The sequence below is a fragment of the Natator depressus genome, chromosome 1 (assembly GCF_965152275.1).
Source record: "Natator depressus isolate rNatDep1 chromosome 1, rNatDep2.hap1, whole genome shotgun sequence".
Lineage (NCBI taxonomy): Eukaryota > Metazoa > Chordata > Testudines > Cheloniidae > Natator > Natator depressus.
In genome coordinates, this window is record NC_134234.1 from 68,662,531 (window position 1) to 68,680,010 (window position 17,480).

Consider the following 17,480-nt stretch of genomic DNA (forward strand, 5'->3'; position numbering starts at 1 on the left):
AACATTAGGCATGGATTTGTTTTCACAGGCAGTGAGATAAATGATTGAATGCATCATAAATTATTAAAAGGCTCTGTATTAAGAACAATGTTTCCTTAGCACCTGTTGTATACTTAGGGCTCCGTTTGGTTTTTTTTCAGAAATATTCAGAAATGCATCATTTGGGTTTTAAAACCCACTGAGTCAAAACTAGTCTAAAACTCTAGGTGCAGATTCTGAAACTTTGGCCTACAAAGTGTTAGTCAGACAGGTAACCTTTCTTTGTAGGAATGAAAGTATCTTTGTTTTCTAGAATTTGAAAATCTTTATTTGTTCTTCCTTACTTGCCAAATTCTGTGAGTTTCTCTGCGTCGCAGTGCAGATGTCAGGTTTATCTTCCTGGCCGCAGCTTCAGTCTGGTACAGAGCATGACACAGAAACAGCTACTCTGCATGCAGTTAGTTATTTTTAGACACATTTTAACCTAGAAACCTTTAAATTATGACATGCTACAAACTATGAGAAACTTCATAACTCTGAATGACTTATTATGAAGTAGTGTGCTAGAAGTGTGCAAATGGCTCCCAGAGATAATTTTCCAGTCCATTAAATGAAAGACTAATTTTTAATGAAGTAGAAAGATCAACCGTGCAACTTTTATTCACATGAGTAATCCTTAATCCTGTGAGAAGTCCTGTTAAACTGATAGACTGATCCTAAAGGTGCTGAGTACCTGTGGTTTCCATTAAAATTTCACAAGACATCTAATTTAAAGATAGATACTTTTTAGTAATAAAGGACATGAATTTACTCAACTGTCCAAACTCCAGCTTCGTTGGAGACCAGTGTGAAGCAAATGTCTGTTTCAGTGGAGTCACTGTGTATTTTGATGTATTGTTTTTAACTGTAAGTTAATTTTGTAAATATTAATGCATATGAAAATGAATGATTGCTAGAAACGAAACTGGTGACAAGCACAGTACAGAGCAGGTAGCAGTCACTGTACAAGCTCCATTGCACAGCTCTGCCAATGCACCTGAGTCTTGGAAAGAAACACCCTGCAGTTTCTATCACTGACCTTTTTTGAGCTGGAAGTGCCATTTATGTCAAATTATGCCAAACTGCAGGTTGTTTTTGTAATGCAGGCCACTCACTGTTCATTGAGAGCTAGGATGAACTCAGACCAGGAAATTCATTTCTCTTTTGACCACTTTGAATGTGAGTCTCCAGAGTGAAAGTCTAGTAAGGAATTAACCTGTTCATGTTTTTGAATTAAGGTATTTTCATTAAATCTTCCCAGACTGAAAAATTAAGAGTGCTGCATTGAAGTCAAAAGTAGTTTTGCCATTGACTTCACTGGGCTTTGGATCTGACTTTGTAGACATAGTCATACATTTGAGCCTTGAAGCCTGCATAGGCTATCAGATAAAATAGCGTTTCTGTGTTAGACATGGGGGGGGGGGGGAAGCAAAATGCACTACTTCTCATTGCCACACTTTCAGAACTCATCCCTTACTGATGTTAAAACAGGCAGCGTTTAGCAAATTTTGCATCAAAACAATAACTTCAAAGACTCATGGAGCGCCCATCTCTTTAGAGAGATCAAATGGAATAAAAAAAGAGAAGAACCCAAACTGATTTTCTATGCTCGCCTCCACTAGGCTCACAGCCCATTTCTTGTCCTTTATTTGCTAATTTTAATTCAAATACGTTTTGCATTGCAATGCTACGGTGCCTTTAGCAGCACAAAGATTAGGGCCATCTAATTTTTTATTGAACTGGAGAAACAGCACCCACTCGCTCACAGATTGTTCAATGGATATTGGGATTCTTAATGAATGGGACATTTATTTTCGTGCCAGCTCAACTACCAACACTGACAAGATTAGCATACATTTTGGCAACTGCACTAACACAAGGTGTTAGTAAAATGGGCCTTTTATCTTCAAATCTAATTTACTTTAGCTATACTCATTAAAAATGTCTTTTGCATGAAAGGGATTTCTGTAAAAGATATTCTATCAACAGCAAGGCCTACAGAAAAGTGCCTCATTACTGGTATCAACTATTCTGACACTAGGAAATTAGAAGCCCTCTTTTTTAAAATGAAAAACATCTACTGTGCCATGAGTTTGAGATAATACCCGATTGTTTTGTCATGGATATGATTAACCAAATTGTTGCATGGCTGGTAGCTTTTTTTTACCTGCTGCCAATTGCATAGTTTTGAGTTAAAAAAACCCCAAATAATCCAATCTTTCACCCGTTATCCTCTTCTTTGGGACTACCTACATGAAGACTACTCATGGGGTGGATTATCACACCTTACTGACACTGACAAGCACCTGCCACCACAAATAGCCCATTAAAGTCAATGGGACTATTTAAGAAGCAAAGGCTTATCTTTACTTCACCACCCATAGTTGCACTAGTTTAAGTGAAGGTATGATTGCAAACTGATTTACTTAAACCAGGTGCATACGACTGTGTGGTCACTCTTATTTCATGTAAACCAGGCTCATTTTGGTTTATCTTAAATTGATTAAGAAAAGGTTTAAGATAAACTAAAATAAGCCATTCTTAAACCAACAAGTTCAATTCAATCTGTGCAAGTCCACATGTAGACAAGGCCCGAGTAAGAATCACGCAGTCTGGTGCCCTGTGTGTAAGGATTGTAGGATCAGGCCCATGATTTTACGTTTTAGTTTTTTGTTATTAAAAGATTGGGCCTTGTTCCTGCTCCCATTTAAGTCAACAGTATAATTGTCATTGACTTCACTGGAAATTAGACCAGGCTTCTAATTTGAATAATACAGAAGCAATGCAGAAAATACTATTTTCCTTTTGCTTAACCTGCCACTAGACTGAATAAATGTCGTATGGAAAACTAAACTTTTCCACCAAAGCATCAAAATGTATAATAAAGAACCCAGTTCAAAGGAATTAGTCATATTTCTTCTGAGATAATACTCAGTCTTTTTCATGACATATGAATTTTCATGGATACATACCATTTTCATATATTAATAATATTAAAAGAAACAAAACAAGGTGATAAACCATAAGCGTTTGGCAGGTAGAATTAATTTTTTCATGGAACACAGCCATCAAACTGCTTCCAAACAAAAAATGTTCTGAGAGTATATTATAGAAATGTTAATACCAAGAACTAGTTGAAATAATCCTCTGAAAATAAATTCATTTTGCTAATAAGGTGGTTTGGTAAAATACAGGCCAGATTCTGATACTCTCACTCATGATAATAGCACCTTACTCAGCAAATAGCCTGCAGATTTCAATGAGTTTACAGTGGAGTAAGGTACTAGCCAAAGTGGGTGAATGTATCAAAATCTATATATAGTTGCACTGCATACCTTTAAAAAACAAGAATACTGATACTGAACCATTTAAGTCAATTTGAGCCTTGGCATTGATTCCAATGGGTGCAGGATAAGGTTCCTAAGAACAGTTTTGGAGTGTATTAATTTTTGGAAGTATTATGCTTTTTAATAATGTGCTATGAATTAAATTAAAAATAAAAGAGTAAATACCTAGGTAATGATGAAAAATTGCTTGTAAACAGGGTGGTACTCTGCTTTATCATTAAAATGTTAGCACAGAGAGAAAAAGTTATTATGAAAATATATAGCTTTAATTTGCAGACATATAAACACTTTTGGTACAGTACAGACATATGATGCCAGAAATCAAAATGATTAGTTTTAAGCATAACACTTATTTACCTTGTTTACACAGATAAATTTGATGTAACCATCATACAACAGATAGTTCCCAGCTCTTACAATTAAGTGAAAATGATGCATCACTGATAAACCTGCTGCTTTGTTGCAGAGGATGCAGCAAAGAATAAATTATCAAGAAAATATGCCACCAGTCTTACAAATACGATTTTGGAATTGATCCAAAAAACAAAACCAATGAAAAGGAGCCTGGAATGGTAGCCAAAAAAGGCAGAAATCAGATCTTTCACATGAAATACCAACCCAGAGAGGAGCAATAGTCAGTGTAAACTAACTAAAGTTCTAGAATTGCTAATAATGTGAAGTGTTTTTTGTTTTCATCTGACAGATTAGCGTCAGAAGTATCACATACAAATATCTGTTACACAACCAAAGTGATGGAATACGACTGATAGATTGCTGGAAGAATAAAAATATCAACACTTTTGGGACAACGAAGGATTTAGGCATTCCCTTTCTTCCTTGCATCTGGCCATATTTATTGAGATGGACATGTATGTGTGTGTATGTGTGTACATTTGTTGTAAGAAATAGTAAATACATTTTTTCCCTAATAACGGCAAGTAAACTGTTGGAGCAAGGGTCATTTGTGTGAAGATATTAAGTCCGTAACAAGTGAAAGGTGAAGATGTTACAGCAGTTCAAATTCTGACTACATGACAATATTTTGCATCTTTGCTCAACAGGAATTGCACTTCTTGTTAATGCCTTCTCTATCATACTGTCTAAGCATTACTCAGGAGGAAAAAATTCTGTTTGTTTTACTAGTGCATGTTTCCTCCTCTTTTTATCATACATCCAGTGGAATACACATTTCTTTTGTGTAAATATATGTAAATCCAGATATGTTTTATATTAAAACCCATAAATATACTTTGCATTAATCTCATGGACGGTACCTCAAACAGTTCCCTGCACAGGAGCATCTGATGCCCTCTTGTGGTTAAAATGACTTTTTAAACTTAAGTTTAATGCATCATTGTCTTACCTTCCTCTCTCTGTATATTCACTGATATGGTGGGTTTATGATAGCTGCAAATGATGTTCATGTTTTTATAGACTCCTTGCTAGCGATTAGTACGAAGATTTCATTAAAAAAGCTGTAATCTGAATTTGACTTTAAAAAACCTGTAAACACCTATTTACAATTATAATATTATTAAGTTATAAATTAGTGGTCCTTCATTGTAACTGCTGTCAACATACCCAATCTGGGCATTGTTCAAGGTTTGTTAGACAGCAGTTTGGTTTATCCACATGGAAACTTTAAATATTAGAAATCTCCATTGGTTTCTTCTCCAACATATGAAGGTCAATTCTTCCATTTAGTGGGATTTGTACTTCCAAATTTTCATCTGCTCTGTGATGCTTTTTCCCTTTCCGTAAACAGATGTAAATGCCCATCCCAGTTACTAAAGTGATTGACCCCAAGCTTATTATTGACAGGGCTACTAAGGTAGGCACGCAAGATGGTGACTCCATTTTTTTATGCGTAGGCTCTATAGATATTTGTGGCTCTTTTTCCTCTATATTAATGTCAGGCTCCTTTCTTAACAAACTTTCAATATAGCTCTCATTGCTCACTGTGTCATTGACAAAAAGGTTCACCATGACTGTGGAATGGAGGGGCTCTGGATAGCCATGATCGCTAACTTTTACCAGTAGCCGGTAGAGACCATAGTCATTCTGCATCAGTGACTCTTCCAAGGTGATATTACCAGTTTTAGGGTCAATCCTAAATGATTCAGGTCGTGGACCTCTTCTACCTATGATGCTGTAAGCTATGACAGCATTCATGCCAGTGTCTTTATCTACAGCATAGACTTCTGTGATGGGAGAGCCAGGAAGAGTAGAAGGAAGTACCAACAAATAAGATGTATTAGACTGAGGAAACAAGACCAGTGGGGGGTTGTCATTAATGTCCAGAAGAAGGATAGTTATTTTAGCAGTAGAAGACAGGGCAGGGTCACCTCCATCAACAGCTTCAACCCACAAGACATAGGAACTTTGCTGCTCCCTGTCGAGGGAGACCTTAGCTCTCAAAACTCCTTTGCCAGTGTCTATCACAAAAATATTACTTCCATTTACAACTGAAAGGGCTACCCATCCATTTTGCCCTGCATCAGCATCTGTAACACTGATAACTCCAATTTCCCCAAAACCAGGAAAGTTTTCTGGTACAAAAAAACTGAAATCCTTATTGATAAATCTGGGACTATTGTCATTTTTATCCAACACTGTGATGGTGACAGTTGCTATCGATTCTCTGGGAGGCAATCCAGAATCTATTGCTTTAACAGTATATCTGTATTTCTCTTTTTCTTCTCTGTCCAGCTGAGTGGAAACTGTAAGAACACCTGTAGTTTTATCTAAAGAAAAATATGAAGGGGCATCAGGCCCTAGAAAATAGGAGACTTTCCCTCTCTCTCCACTGTCAGCATCCGTTGCATGCAATTTGGTCAAAAAAGCATTGGGAGCATTATTTTCTTCAATAGATAATTCTATTAATTGTTGAGGGAAAACTGGTGAGTTGTCGTTATCATCCAGAACCTGCACTTTAATTATCTTGTTTACATGAAATCCCTCTGAGTTCCATGCAACCACTGATATTTCATAGAGCTGCTGCACCTCGTAGTCTAAAGGCCTTGTAGTCTCTAATAAATATTCATTATTGTATGGTTTGTATGGTGACAGTTTGAATGGCCCATTGCCATCCAAAAAGCAATCCACTTTATATTTTTCATCTGGGTCTTTTATGGTAAAAAATGCTATCGGTGTGTTAACAGGCTCCAATTCTTTCAAGTAAACCACACCTTCTACTTCATTAGCTATAAAACGAGGGACCACTTCAGGGGGTCTCAACATGACTTTGATGATGGACACCAGCACAGTGATCACAGCAGGGATACAACCAGGACCATTGGCCAATATAGTCAATCTATGGAGCCGGAGAGCATCACCATCGATTTTACTGGAGAGCTTGATCGCTCCTGTACTTTCGTCCAGGTGGAACAAGTCTCTTGATGGCTGGGGGACTTTTTGACTGTAAGAGTAAGAGATCTGGGCATTGGATCCCAGGTCCATGTCAACTGCGTGGATGGTGGCCATGTGTGTCCCTGCACTGGAATTCCCATAGACGGTGACATTGAGTTGGGAGTCACTGAACTGGGGGCAGTTGTCGTTGATGTCACTGATGCCAATGGTGAGGGTGGCACTGCCCAGCAACGGTGGGGTCCCCCCATCCTCTGCGATGATGAGGGTGACATACTCCTCTCTGGCCTCCCTGTCCAGGGCCCCCATAACAATCAAGTAGGGGGTCCTCTCCCCGCTCTCATTCTCCTCCACATCCAGGGTGAAGACCCCATAGTCATCCTGAAGGCGGTAGGTCTGGACCGCATTGGTACCCAGGTCAGGGTCGAGGGCCGGGTGCTCTATGGCCAGGCGGGTGTCGACGGGGGCATTCTCGGGCACCCAGAGGCGCATGTTGGGCACGGGGAAGTGTGGCGCATTGTCATTGACATCACGGATGGCAATCTTCACCTTCACCAGGCGGAAGTGCTCCTGAGGCAGCACCAGCACGTCCAGCAGCAGCAGGCAGGGCTCTGAGGATGGCGCCAGCAGAGAGGCAGGTGAGCCGACGCCAGTCTCCAGGCACAGCGCCTCGCGGTCGATCTGCAGGGCTGAGGTGTGCAGCTCCCCCGAACGGTTGTCCAGGCTCACGTACTGGCCGCCCAACCCCTGAGAGGCGAGGCTGAAGGAGAGCACAGGCTCCCCGCGACGGGTTGGCGGCCCCTCTGCAGCCACTCCATGTAGCCGCAGGTCCTGTGCCAGGCTCCCGATGAGCACCCCGGCCGGCAGCCCCTCGTTGAGGCTGTAGAAGAGCTCGGTGGCGCGGCTGTAACTGGCGAAGCAGTTGAAAGGGCCGATGAAGAGCAGGAAAAGGAACAAATGCTAGGGAGAGAAAGGCACAGGGGATTAGAGAGGGACTGTCCCTGTCATATGCCCAGCCAGCCCACCCTGCCCACAAGCTGCACCACAAATACAAAACCGCCTACCCACAAATACACCACTATGTGAACCACAAATACACCACCATCTGTAGCCCAAATACCCCCCAACGGCACCCTAACTGCATCACCATCTGCACCACAAGTACACCAGCTAAAAACCAGTTACCTGCCCATCTATGATCCAAATATACCACTAACTACCCACAAATACATGACCTTCAGCACCACAAATACACCACTACTACCCCCCAAATACACCATCATCTGCACCACCACCCACACTCCAAATACACACCCATCTATGCCCCAAACACACCACATCACACCATACTTTGGACCCCAAATTCCCCATCTGCTGAACCATCACCTGCACCCCAAATACACCACCACCTACACCCCAAATACACCATCTGTGCCCACAATACATCACCATCTGAACCCCATATCACTTATACCACAAATATACCACACTTTGCACCCCAAATACACCACCACCACCACCTGCATTCCAAAACCACCAGTCTAGACCCCAAATATATCACAATCCTACCCAAAATATACCATTTTCACCACCATCTTCACTCATATTCACCACTATGTGCATTCCAAATACCCAAACGTTTGCCCCCTAATTACACCACCAAATACATGAGCTCCTGACCTCAAATACACCCAAGCCATCTGCAATATCTGTTCCTCACACGAACCCATATAACAATGTGCACCAAATACACCTTCTGCATCAGATACATCACCATAAGCATCTGATATGCCACCCTCTGCACCCGAAAACGGACACGTGCACCACTTCCCCCCCCAAAAAAAGAAACCGCCTGCACCAAATACACCACACACTGTGCACCAAATGCATTATCCACTTCACATAGTCTACACTGCCGCGTCCATCAAACAGGTCATGCACACCAACTATCGTAAGCAAATAGACCATGTCACAAATGTTCCTATTCCCCTCCGATGGTCCTGCTGCACAACTCCCAATGCAACCCGGTGTACAGCAAACAGATTATGCAGGGACCCTGTAGCGAAGTTTACCATCAGCACCAAAACCACCTCACCCAGAGGGGCAAAAGGGCTCCCCGTTCATGTTGCCCACAGCTCGGTGTTCAAGTTTCAATTCCCGTTTAACAGGTAAGTCCTGATCCTCACCGGCCCCCTTCTCCCTCCGCAGGACTCACACGAAACGCCAACAGAAGCGCCTGAAAAGAGTATGCAAAAGGACTGGCCCTTTCTGATTGCCAAGCCGGTCTGTAGCTCTCTGCACTTGGAAACGGGTTCGCTTAACTTGGCCTCCAGCCTCGGGGAGTTCTTCTCCCCTCCATTTAAAGCCATTCTCCGTTCAGTGTCATGAACGGTTCTCTAACCTAAACAAAGACATCTCCCCCCCCCCCCCCCCGGCTTTGATTGCTGTTGGTAGAGGTGCTACAGCCAACAGGACCCACTGATCGCTCCCGGTGAAGTTTAGATCCAGCTAGAGCATTTGCTTCTTCTTCTTCTTTCCTTTTTTTTTAAAACCCAACCGCTTCTGCTGGGCACGAGCTCACAACTTGCAGGGCTGCCCCCGCACACATCCCCTACCTGCAGGTTTCTGGGGCTGGTGGCGCGCCCCGCGCCGCGGAGGTGCCCCATCTCCGGCTGCCGGTGCCTGCTCCTCGGGAGCCAGCTTGTTCCTCGGGCTTGCGAGCGCCTGCCCGTCCCTTGGCAGTTCATTCCCACTGAAACTGCAGTCATTTCGCTCCTGGTGGGAAGGCAGCAGAAGACACGCCCCTCGCTCTTCATGCAAATCGCTGGGAGAACTTCAGCCAATAGTCGCAGGCGCATCAATTAACAAAAGGCTCGGGTGGGGGAAGGAGGCGGTGCGCGATGAGCAGGACAGACGCGGCGGCTGGCATCCTCTCCTCCGGGCTGCTGCGGCGAGGTCCAGGAGGAGCCCCGCCCGGCGCCCGGCGCGCAGCAGGCGCGCGGAGCCCGGCGGCGTGGAACGCACCAGCCCACCGCTGGGTTTAGCAGCGTCCTCGCGCGGAGCTCTGCCCGCTGAGCTCCCCCTCCCCAGCTGCAAACCCGTCCAGAGGGACCCGCGGTCAACAGGCGCCAGCGCCGGTGCGTTCCGCGGGGACAGCGCAGACTGTGCCCTCGGGCTCGGGGCCGCCTTTCAGGGGACGCTCTCTTTGCAGACTGGAGTTTGGGGGCGGCCAGGAGGCAGAGGGATGCAGCGAGTGCCGCTGACCTCCCGGACACATGGCACTGCGTGTCACCCGCCCCAAAGCGCTGCCCAGAAATGCGGGACAAACGGCCGCGATCCGGATTGAAGCTAGTAGGCAGGCTGGGTTGTAGCGCTAACCATCCCAATCTAAATTCATCCAGCCGCGGCAGGATATGCAGTTATATTTTCAGCCTGAGCTCTCAAGGGATGAGGGGTGGGGGGGAGAGAGGGGAGTCCTGTAAAATCGGGGTAATCCGCGTTTTGCCTTCTAGCTTTGGAACCTTGTTTCCTTTTAGTTAAAGAATAATCAATTGGATCTGAATCAATAGGCTCATTGGAACAATCCAATTTCTATCATGTCAGGTCTCTGATAATGTTCCCAATACAGTTTGATGTTTCCCTGTACTGCTCCCAACTCCTCTTTCTGCTTCGCGGCAGATACTCTGGGCCTGATTTTAACGTTTTTATACCATCCTTTTCAATTAGACGGTTGTTGACCTCCTGGAACCAGCCATCTAGCTGCTCCTAGGGACCCCACTTCACCATGTTAAGAGTTAACTTGGCCAGAAAGGTTCTGCTCGGAGGAGTTTGTCGCCAGGGTGCCGCCTCCGCTGGGTGAAGGTCCACACCTACATTTAGTTAAATCAATCCAGGGCTGAGTACTCCTGGATTCCTCTCTAAAACCTCACAGAGCAGCAGCTACTAATAATGCTTTCTACACCCGGCAGCTGGCTAGCAGACTTTGTCGCACCCTGACAAAAAATTGCCTGATGTCATTGGGTATGTCGAGACTGTCAGATTAAAAAACCTACAGCGCCAAGTGTTAGAGCCCAGATCAGCTGACTCGGGCTCACCTTGCTTCGGTTGTGGGGCTGAGAATTGCAATGTAGACGTTCAGACTCAGGCTGGAGTCTGTGCTCTGAGACCCTTTCCCTCACAGGGTTTCAGAACCCAGTGTTTACACTGCAATTTTATAGCCCCACGCCCCAAACCCCTCAAGTCTGAGTCAGCTGACTGGGGCCAGCGACAGCTGTGCCGCAGGTCTTTTATCATAGTGTAGACAGTATCCATTAATACATGCTTTGGTCATTTCCCAACTGGACTACAGCAATGCGGTGTATCTAGTCATGCAGCCATCAGGCTTTAAAAACCTCCAACCTGTACAGGATGTAATGATACTTTTCCTTATCAAAACAGACTACTGAAAGTACAGCATATCTGCCATCTGCTCTTTCCATTGGCTCTCCATAGAATGTCAAGTTAAATTCAAGATCTCTCTGCCTTTATTTTTGAGGTGCTGAATGGTTTGGGCCCCCCAGATACCTGAAAGATTCTCTACTGACCATGGCTGACAGCTACATTTCTCAGGTACAATGGAGCTGTCACCACAAGAATAAAAGTTAGATTGTGTAGCAGACAGAGCTGTCTTGGTGGCAGCCCAGGTCTGTGGAACGCACTCCCCCAGGATCAAAGAACCACCTCAAACTTCTCTGCTTTCAATTCCAGGTGCAAGGTGCAGCTCCTGAACCTTGCCTTGAATAATAAAAACACAGTGCAGCAGACAGTACATAAATAAATAAAATAAATAAATAATAATAAAGAAAACAAAAACACGCCCCCCCCCCCCGGATGAAAAAAGGGAAAAAGAGTAAACCAGACTAAAAAAGATCAGTCTTGTGGTTGGATATACTTCTGGAAGGCACTCAGATATTACAGAGAATCTGAATAGAACCCTCTGACACTGACTCCCTCTGATACCTCAAGCAAGTCACATTAGCTTCTCTGTCTTATTTTCTCCAGCTGTAAAATACACAAAGAACAAGGATGTTTTTAGGATTTAGAGTCCAATCCTGCTTTTACTGAGGTCAGTGGGAGGATGAACAGGCCCTAATTTGTTCAGTAATTCCCATTGAAACGTAGTATCACATTTATCATCCACACTACACCAAAAAATTACAATACCACAATAATCATATGTACCTCAAAAAGTAAAATGTGCTACAAACTAATGAACCTGTTGTATTTATTATTCACCAATCTCTAGGGTTCTGAAACCACGCAAGAGTATTTTTCCCTTATAAATTGTCTAGCTCTTTACCATTTTAGTCTAGCAAAAATAGAACAGGCAGTACGTACAGTGTATACAGTTCAGAGGATACATGTATAATTTAAGGAATAAATCAAATTACTCAAGTGCCTTTCTAAATTTTCATCCACCTGCACAATATTGAAGACCTGTCAATACTAAAGGTGCTCAGATGCTCAATCCTTTTTAGTTTAGTCTAACTGGATATAATGAGACCTACATTGGGTCTCCTTCTGGTCTACCTCTACTGGTTACCTAGGGTAGACTGTTGGCTCCACTGAAGTCAGTAGGAGTTTTGCCACTGATTTCAGTGAAGTCAGGATTTCACCCCAAAAGTCCATTGGTTAATGGTCTCAGAGGCAGTTTTAGGACTTTATGAAGAATGAGTTTGAGGCCTCCACAGAACTTCCATTGCCACTTTGTTCTCCTGGAGACTGATTCTCTCTTTCCAGACCCCTTTATCACAATGTCTACCCTTGTAAAACAGCTATCCATTTTGCTCCCCTCATTCTGCTTCTTAATCAGTATCTCTTTACATAGGCATGTGCCATCCACATCTTTGTATTAGCAACAAGTCCCTACTGATGACCAGTTTAAAGAATGTCAGCATGCTATTACGGGAAGGGCAGAAAAGATTCAAAATAAGTAATTTTTTTGCTAAGGTTTTCTGAGAGTCTTTTCCAAAGCACCCAGAAATTTAATGGCTGATTTCTACAGATCTCCAGACTAATGGCAAATTTTCTACAGGGAAACATAAGATTTTTAGTAGTCGTTCTTTCTATTTCAATAGTAGGAGATCTATTTTAAAGAAAAATGTATTTTTACCTTGCCTTTTATGTATAGTCCTACTGACACTAAGTTTACACACTTTTGTCAGTAAGATAGCACCTCCCAGAATGCTGTAACTCAGCCAACATTCTGGGTGTGTTATAATTAGGCAATACGAAGGAACACGTAGGTACCCTTCTGTGGGATTGTTTGCCTCAGGTGAGTTACGAGGCACGAGATAGAAGATTAAGTGACAAACCACCCAAGAAGCAGAACAATTATATATAAATACATTAGCTGGATTAATGCTATGGTGAAATACAAATGAAGAAATGAGTGAGAGATTCACAACAGTTATTCAGCTTTATTGAAAGGGAACCCTGAAAATATTGTTTTCAGCAAACCAGACACCTTGGGCAGTAAACTACCAATCCATAAAGGATCGTCTGGATGAAGGGGCTACCTACAGCCCCCCTCAGTCCCTATAATACAGCAGCAAACAGCCAGCTCCTTCTGCTGGCCTCTGGTTCTACTGAGACTCCCCAATGACTCTGCAGAGCTGGGTTGACAGATTCCCCAGAATCCCTAGCCTGGGTGTAAATAGAAGTGTGAATGGCGAGGCACTGCTTGGGAGAGTAAAATACAAACATGCCAGAGAACCCTACATGCCCAAACTCTGGCTCTCTACACACCCAGGCAGTTCCTCTCATGTCTACACTGCTTTTTTTAGCCATGTAGTGTTCAGCTGCCTCCCCGCTGCCAAAGCATTTCCCCACCTCAGGGAGAGACACCGACTGCAGGGAAAAGCTCTGGTAGGGGGGGACTTACTGGCTCTCCCCCTGCCGGAGCCTTTCACTGGCGCATGTAGATATGCACCACCACACTTTTATTATTAGCAGTAGAAGCTGCCTATTGTCTTGGCTCTGGGCAAGGAGAATGACCCGCATCCTGCGCTCCCCAGGAAAGAGTCTTTTTGGGTGGCAGAGTCTACTGGTGGGAAACTGAGACTAGTGCCCTATGAATGACAAGTAATGGTCTGATTTTCAAAAGTGCTGAGTATCTGGTGCTTCCACTGGTTAGAGTGTGAGCTGTGATTGCTCAGAATCTTTGTAAATCAGGTCCTAAGTGACCAACCAGTCCCCATGATAGAGCAATGGACAGGGGCAGTAAGCCGCCACTTCCCCTAAAGATACCAGAAGTAGTTAGGAGTCCTGGGACCAGGCTGGGAGAAGCAGCTGTGGAGCTGGAGGGGTATTATTTGCTTCAAAGTTTGTAAACCCCAACTGTCTAGTCAAGCCTGCAGGGGTTGATTTGTTACAAACTCTTGCAAAATGAACCTGCAGGATTCAGTTCATAAACCTCTCATGAACCCATCCCTGGAGCAGTCATACCTCTTTACTTTGAAGCTTAGTTGAGAGGGGATGCCTTTCTAGTCTGCTCAATATCTGTTGTGGGTTGAGCTAACGCTGAAACGGAAAGACATCATAAATTTGATTGGTTAATCAGTGTGAAGAGAAAAAGAAACTGAGCAAAACTTTTGCACAGCACTTTAATGTACTGCATTCCCAAACATTTTTTGAAGTTTGAAAAACATTCTTTTCTTTGGTTATTTTAATTTGTGCATGTCTTCAGATTTCCTCTTTTCTGCCTGGAGTAGAAGCAAAAATGCTGTGGCATTGTGAAAAAGATTACCCACACTTCATTTCCAGTTGGATCACAACAGTGTTCTGAAAAGGAAAACTAATTAAACGTTTACTAACTAAGTGCATGTATGTTTCTAAAACTAATTAGAAGGGAGGGATTGACTCAGATTGTATTCAAACTCTTCTTTTATACTAGTGTTTTTTACATCATATTACAGAGTATATTAGCTTCAATTTCACTCAGTTCTTGTGGAAGCCTGTAAATAATAATGATATGATTTTTGTACCATAGTAGCCAAAGCAAAGGCTGTGATACAGTACTAATATGATACAGCTGAAAATTGTTAATACCATAAGTCTTTCATTATATTGCTTATCACATTAGCACAGGGACAGCGTTCCAGCTTCTGCCAGCTTACTTTCTACACACTGCCTGTAAGTATAAGGGACTCATGAATATTTAAATGTTTGTGAATAGGGTTCTCATTGACATTAAGCCACAGCTTCTGAGCTGAAGTTGCAGCCTTCTCATGCCAGAAATCAGATTTTCAATGAACATCCTGTGACTAGCAATGGAACACAGCACATTAAAGGATCACTGTGACATGCCTGGTAGTTATCAGATCATAGAGGTATGTGCCTACTGGGCTCCGAGTAGCTTGCCATGTGCCATTCGGTTCCTACTGGCCAACTAGCCACAGGCTGCAATTCTATGAGACGGAAATGTTTTTTAGATAGTGGATATAATGCTGCTGCACAGCCCAGTCTCCTGTGGTTGCTGTGGCAGCTGCAGCTCCAGAAGTTTTCTGGCTTCTCCTCTGTTGCTTTCTCTTGATTGTTTTGCATATATTACCTTTTCAGACTGAGTTCCCAGCTTCACTTTGAAATACATGGAATGTCTTGTGATCCCATATGGAGGACTACATGTATTAGGCTATATAGTATAATGTTCTAAGGTTTGCTTAATTGAAAATGGGTCCATTTGAATTTTCTTAGGACCGGATTCTGCCATCCACTCAGTCTTTAATCAGGCAAAAGTCTCATTAACTCCAAAAAGCATTTTCCTGAGCAAGGAATAAGTATGATGATATGTAGGATTTGGGCCAAACTGCCTATTTTCTTTGGACAGGTTAGTTGACCAGGTTTCAGAAGCTTCTTAGGCTTGGTTCACAAGACCCTTGTCTGTGAAAATGTTTCTCAAATCAAAAAGGATGCACAGTGTCTCTTTGAACTGATGAAATGGCAATTGGCTTTATTATTGAAGAATTATTTTAGATTTATTAATTATTATTATCAACCCAACGCTATACTGAGATGAGAAATCAACAGTGGTGTCCATTCATATGGATCTCAGTGCACAGTCAGAGCCAATCTCACTGTTAAAGCTGAGCAATTAAGGTACAATATTTTTGCAAGTATTTGCTTGAACTTTTAAAAAGAATTTGCTTCATCTGTATTCATACCCCCTTTGTGATCACTTTTCATGTATACTATAGGAAACAAGTTTATTGGCCAGAATATCTGCAGCAGAAAATTTTAAGTGAACTTCACAGAATATGCATAGAAAGTTAATTTTCAATTTGTAATGTGATATATTCCTGAGCATCATCTACTGACACCTTCATTATTTATAAACATACAGATATAGCTTGTAATACCAGTGACTTCAAATGTGAAGTTAAGCACATGCATAAGTTAAGCACATGTGACCTTAAGGCTTCTGGGGAAGCCTCAGTTAAGGTTATATTCAGATTTGCACTTAAAGCAGGACTAAAATCCCTGTATTGACACTTAATTATAGAATTTTGTCTCCATGTTTTATTCACTCACTCTTTAGCAGAGAAGTGAATTTTCCATAACATTTTTTGGCAACGTTGACAGAGGAAACTTTTAAAATGAGGATCTTTGGACATTTTCCCTGAGATTACATAGTATGGACTCATAGCTAAAAAACTATAGTCAACTATAAAGGAAACTTTAAGTTACAGCACACACACAGTTCAGCTACATGTCACAAGTTAACTTTTACTCAAATACAAGACCAGATATTTCCCTTACAACTTCAGTTTGCTGACACAGCCATCCTGTCTCCCTGCCGCCTCAGCTCCCTTCCTCACACAGAACCTGGGGTACCAGAGATACTGGGTAGGTAGCAGGGGCTAAGAAGGAGGAGATGGATCTGGGTGGAACATAAAATGGAGATGAAGCCTGGAGCTAGTGGGAGGGTATACCTTTTTTCAGTTTTTGCCTCAAAACATTTTTTGTTAATGATATGCACGTGCAAATCACATGTGTCTTTGGGCATATATACAAAAAAACCACAGCATATCGCATTGTTAACATTACACTGCAAAAAAAGATAATCACCAAATTTACAATGATCAAAATAAAAGCCTAAGTAAGAACTAACTTGCTTAACAAGTAACATGGGTTATCCTTAAAGACAGAAAAACATTCTGTATTAACTGGTCTTCGGCAAAGGCCTGACTAAATATATTAGCTTTGCACTATGCCCTGAAGGTTAATAAACTTAAGCTCTGTCTAACCAATGGAGAAAGCAGATGGTTCTCCACTGAGACTGTCTTACCACTAGCGATTAGTTTTTTAAACATAGGTACCTTGCATGAGAGCAGATCGACTGACCTCATTAGTTAAGATGGTCAGCTGTGAGAGCCAGTCACTCAGATATTAATAGGATACTACAAGTTGTATGGAAATACTACATTTCGCTAAGGCTGGGCCCAAATTATACAGGCTACTTCCTGTGTAATTACTGTATAATAGCAACACTTTGAACTATACCCAAAAGTGCACAGAAATTTAGCATAATTTGCAGACCCCCACTGGCATACTGTGCTCCCTCTGACCCACCCCTCAAAGCAACTGTGCTACCATTAAACACACAGATCTGCTCCCTTGGAAGTCAGTGGGAGTCTTTCCATTGAGTTCTATGGCGGGCTAGACCAGGCTCTAACTTGCAGCTTCTGTGAAGGTCTTTAAAGGAAGTGCGAC

General features: G+C 42.6%; 1 protein-coding gene across 1 annotated transcript; it reads right to left on the reverse strand.

Annotated features, from left to right (window-relative positions):
* Positions 1-3,660: 3,660 nt before the first annotated feature.
* On the reverse strand, positions 3,661-9,920 carry PCDH20 (protocadherin 20). Its single transcript, XM_074944034.1, has 2 exons — positions 9,347-9,920; positions 3,661-7,691 (listed from the first exon to the last, which is right to left on the reverse strand). The coding sequence occupies exons 1-2, from the start codon at positions 9,587-9,589 to the stop codon at positions 5,007-5,009; spliced, it is 2,928 nt and encodes a 975-aa protein (XP_074800135.1). The 5' UTR covers positions 9,590-9,920; the 3' UTR covers positions 3,661-5,006.
* Between the last annotated feature and the right edge of the window lie 7,560 nt (positions 9,921-17,480).

Bases quoted from the DNA above. Each gene is read 5' to 3' on its own strand.
- PCDH20 (XM_074944034.1), bottom strand. From the start codon at position 9,589: ATGCGCCTGCGACTATTGGCTGAAGTTCTCCCAGCGATTTGCATGAAG. The intron at 7,692-9,346 runs GTAGGGGATGTG...TTCTCTCCCTAG, and splicing joins CCAGCCCCAGAAACCTGCAG to CATTTGTTCCTTTTCCTGCT.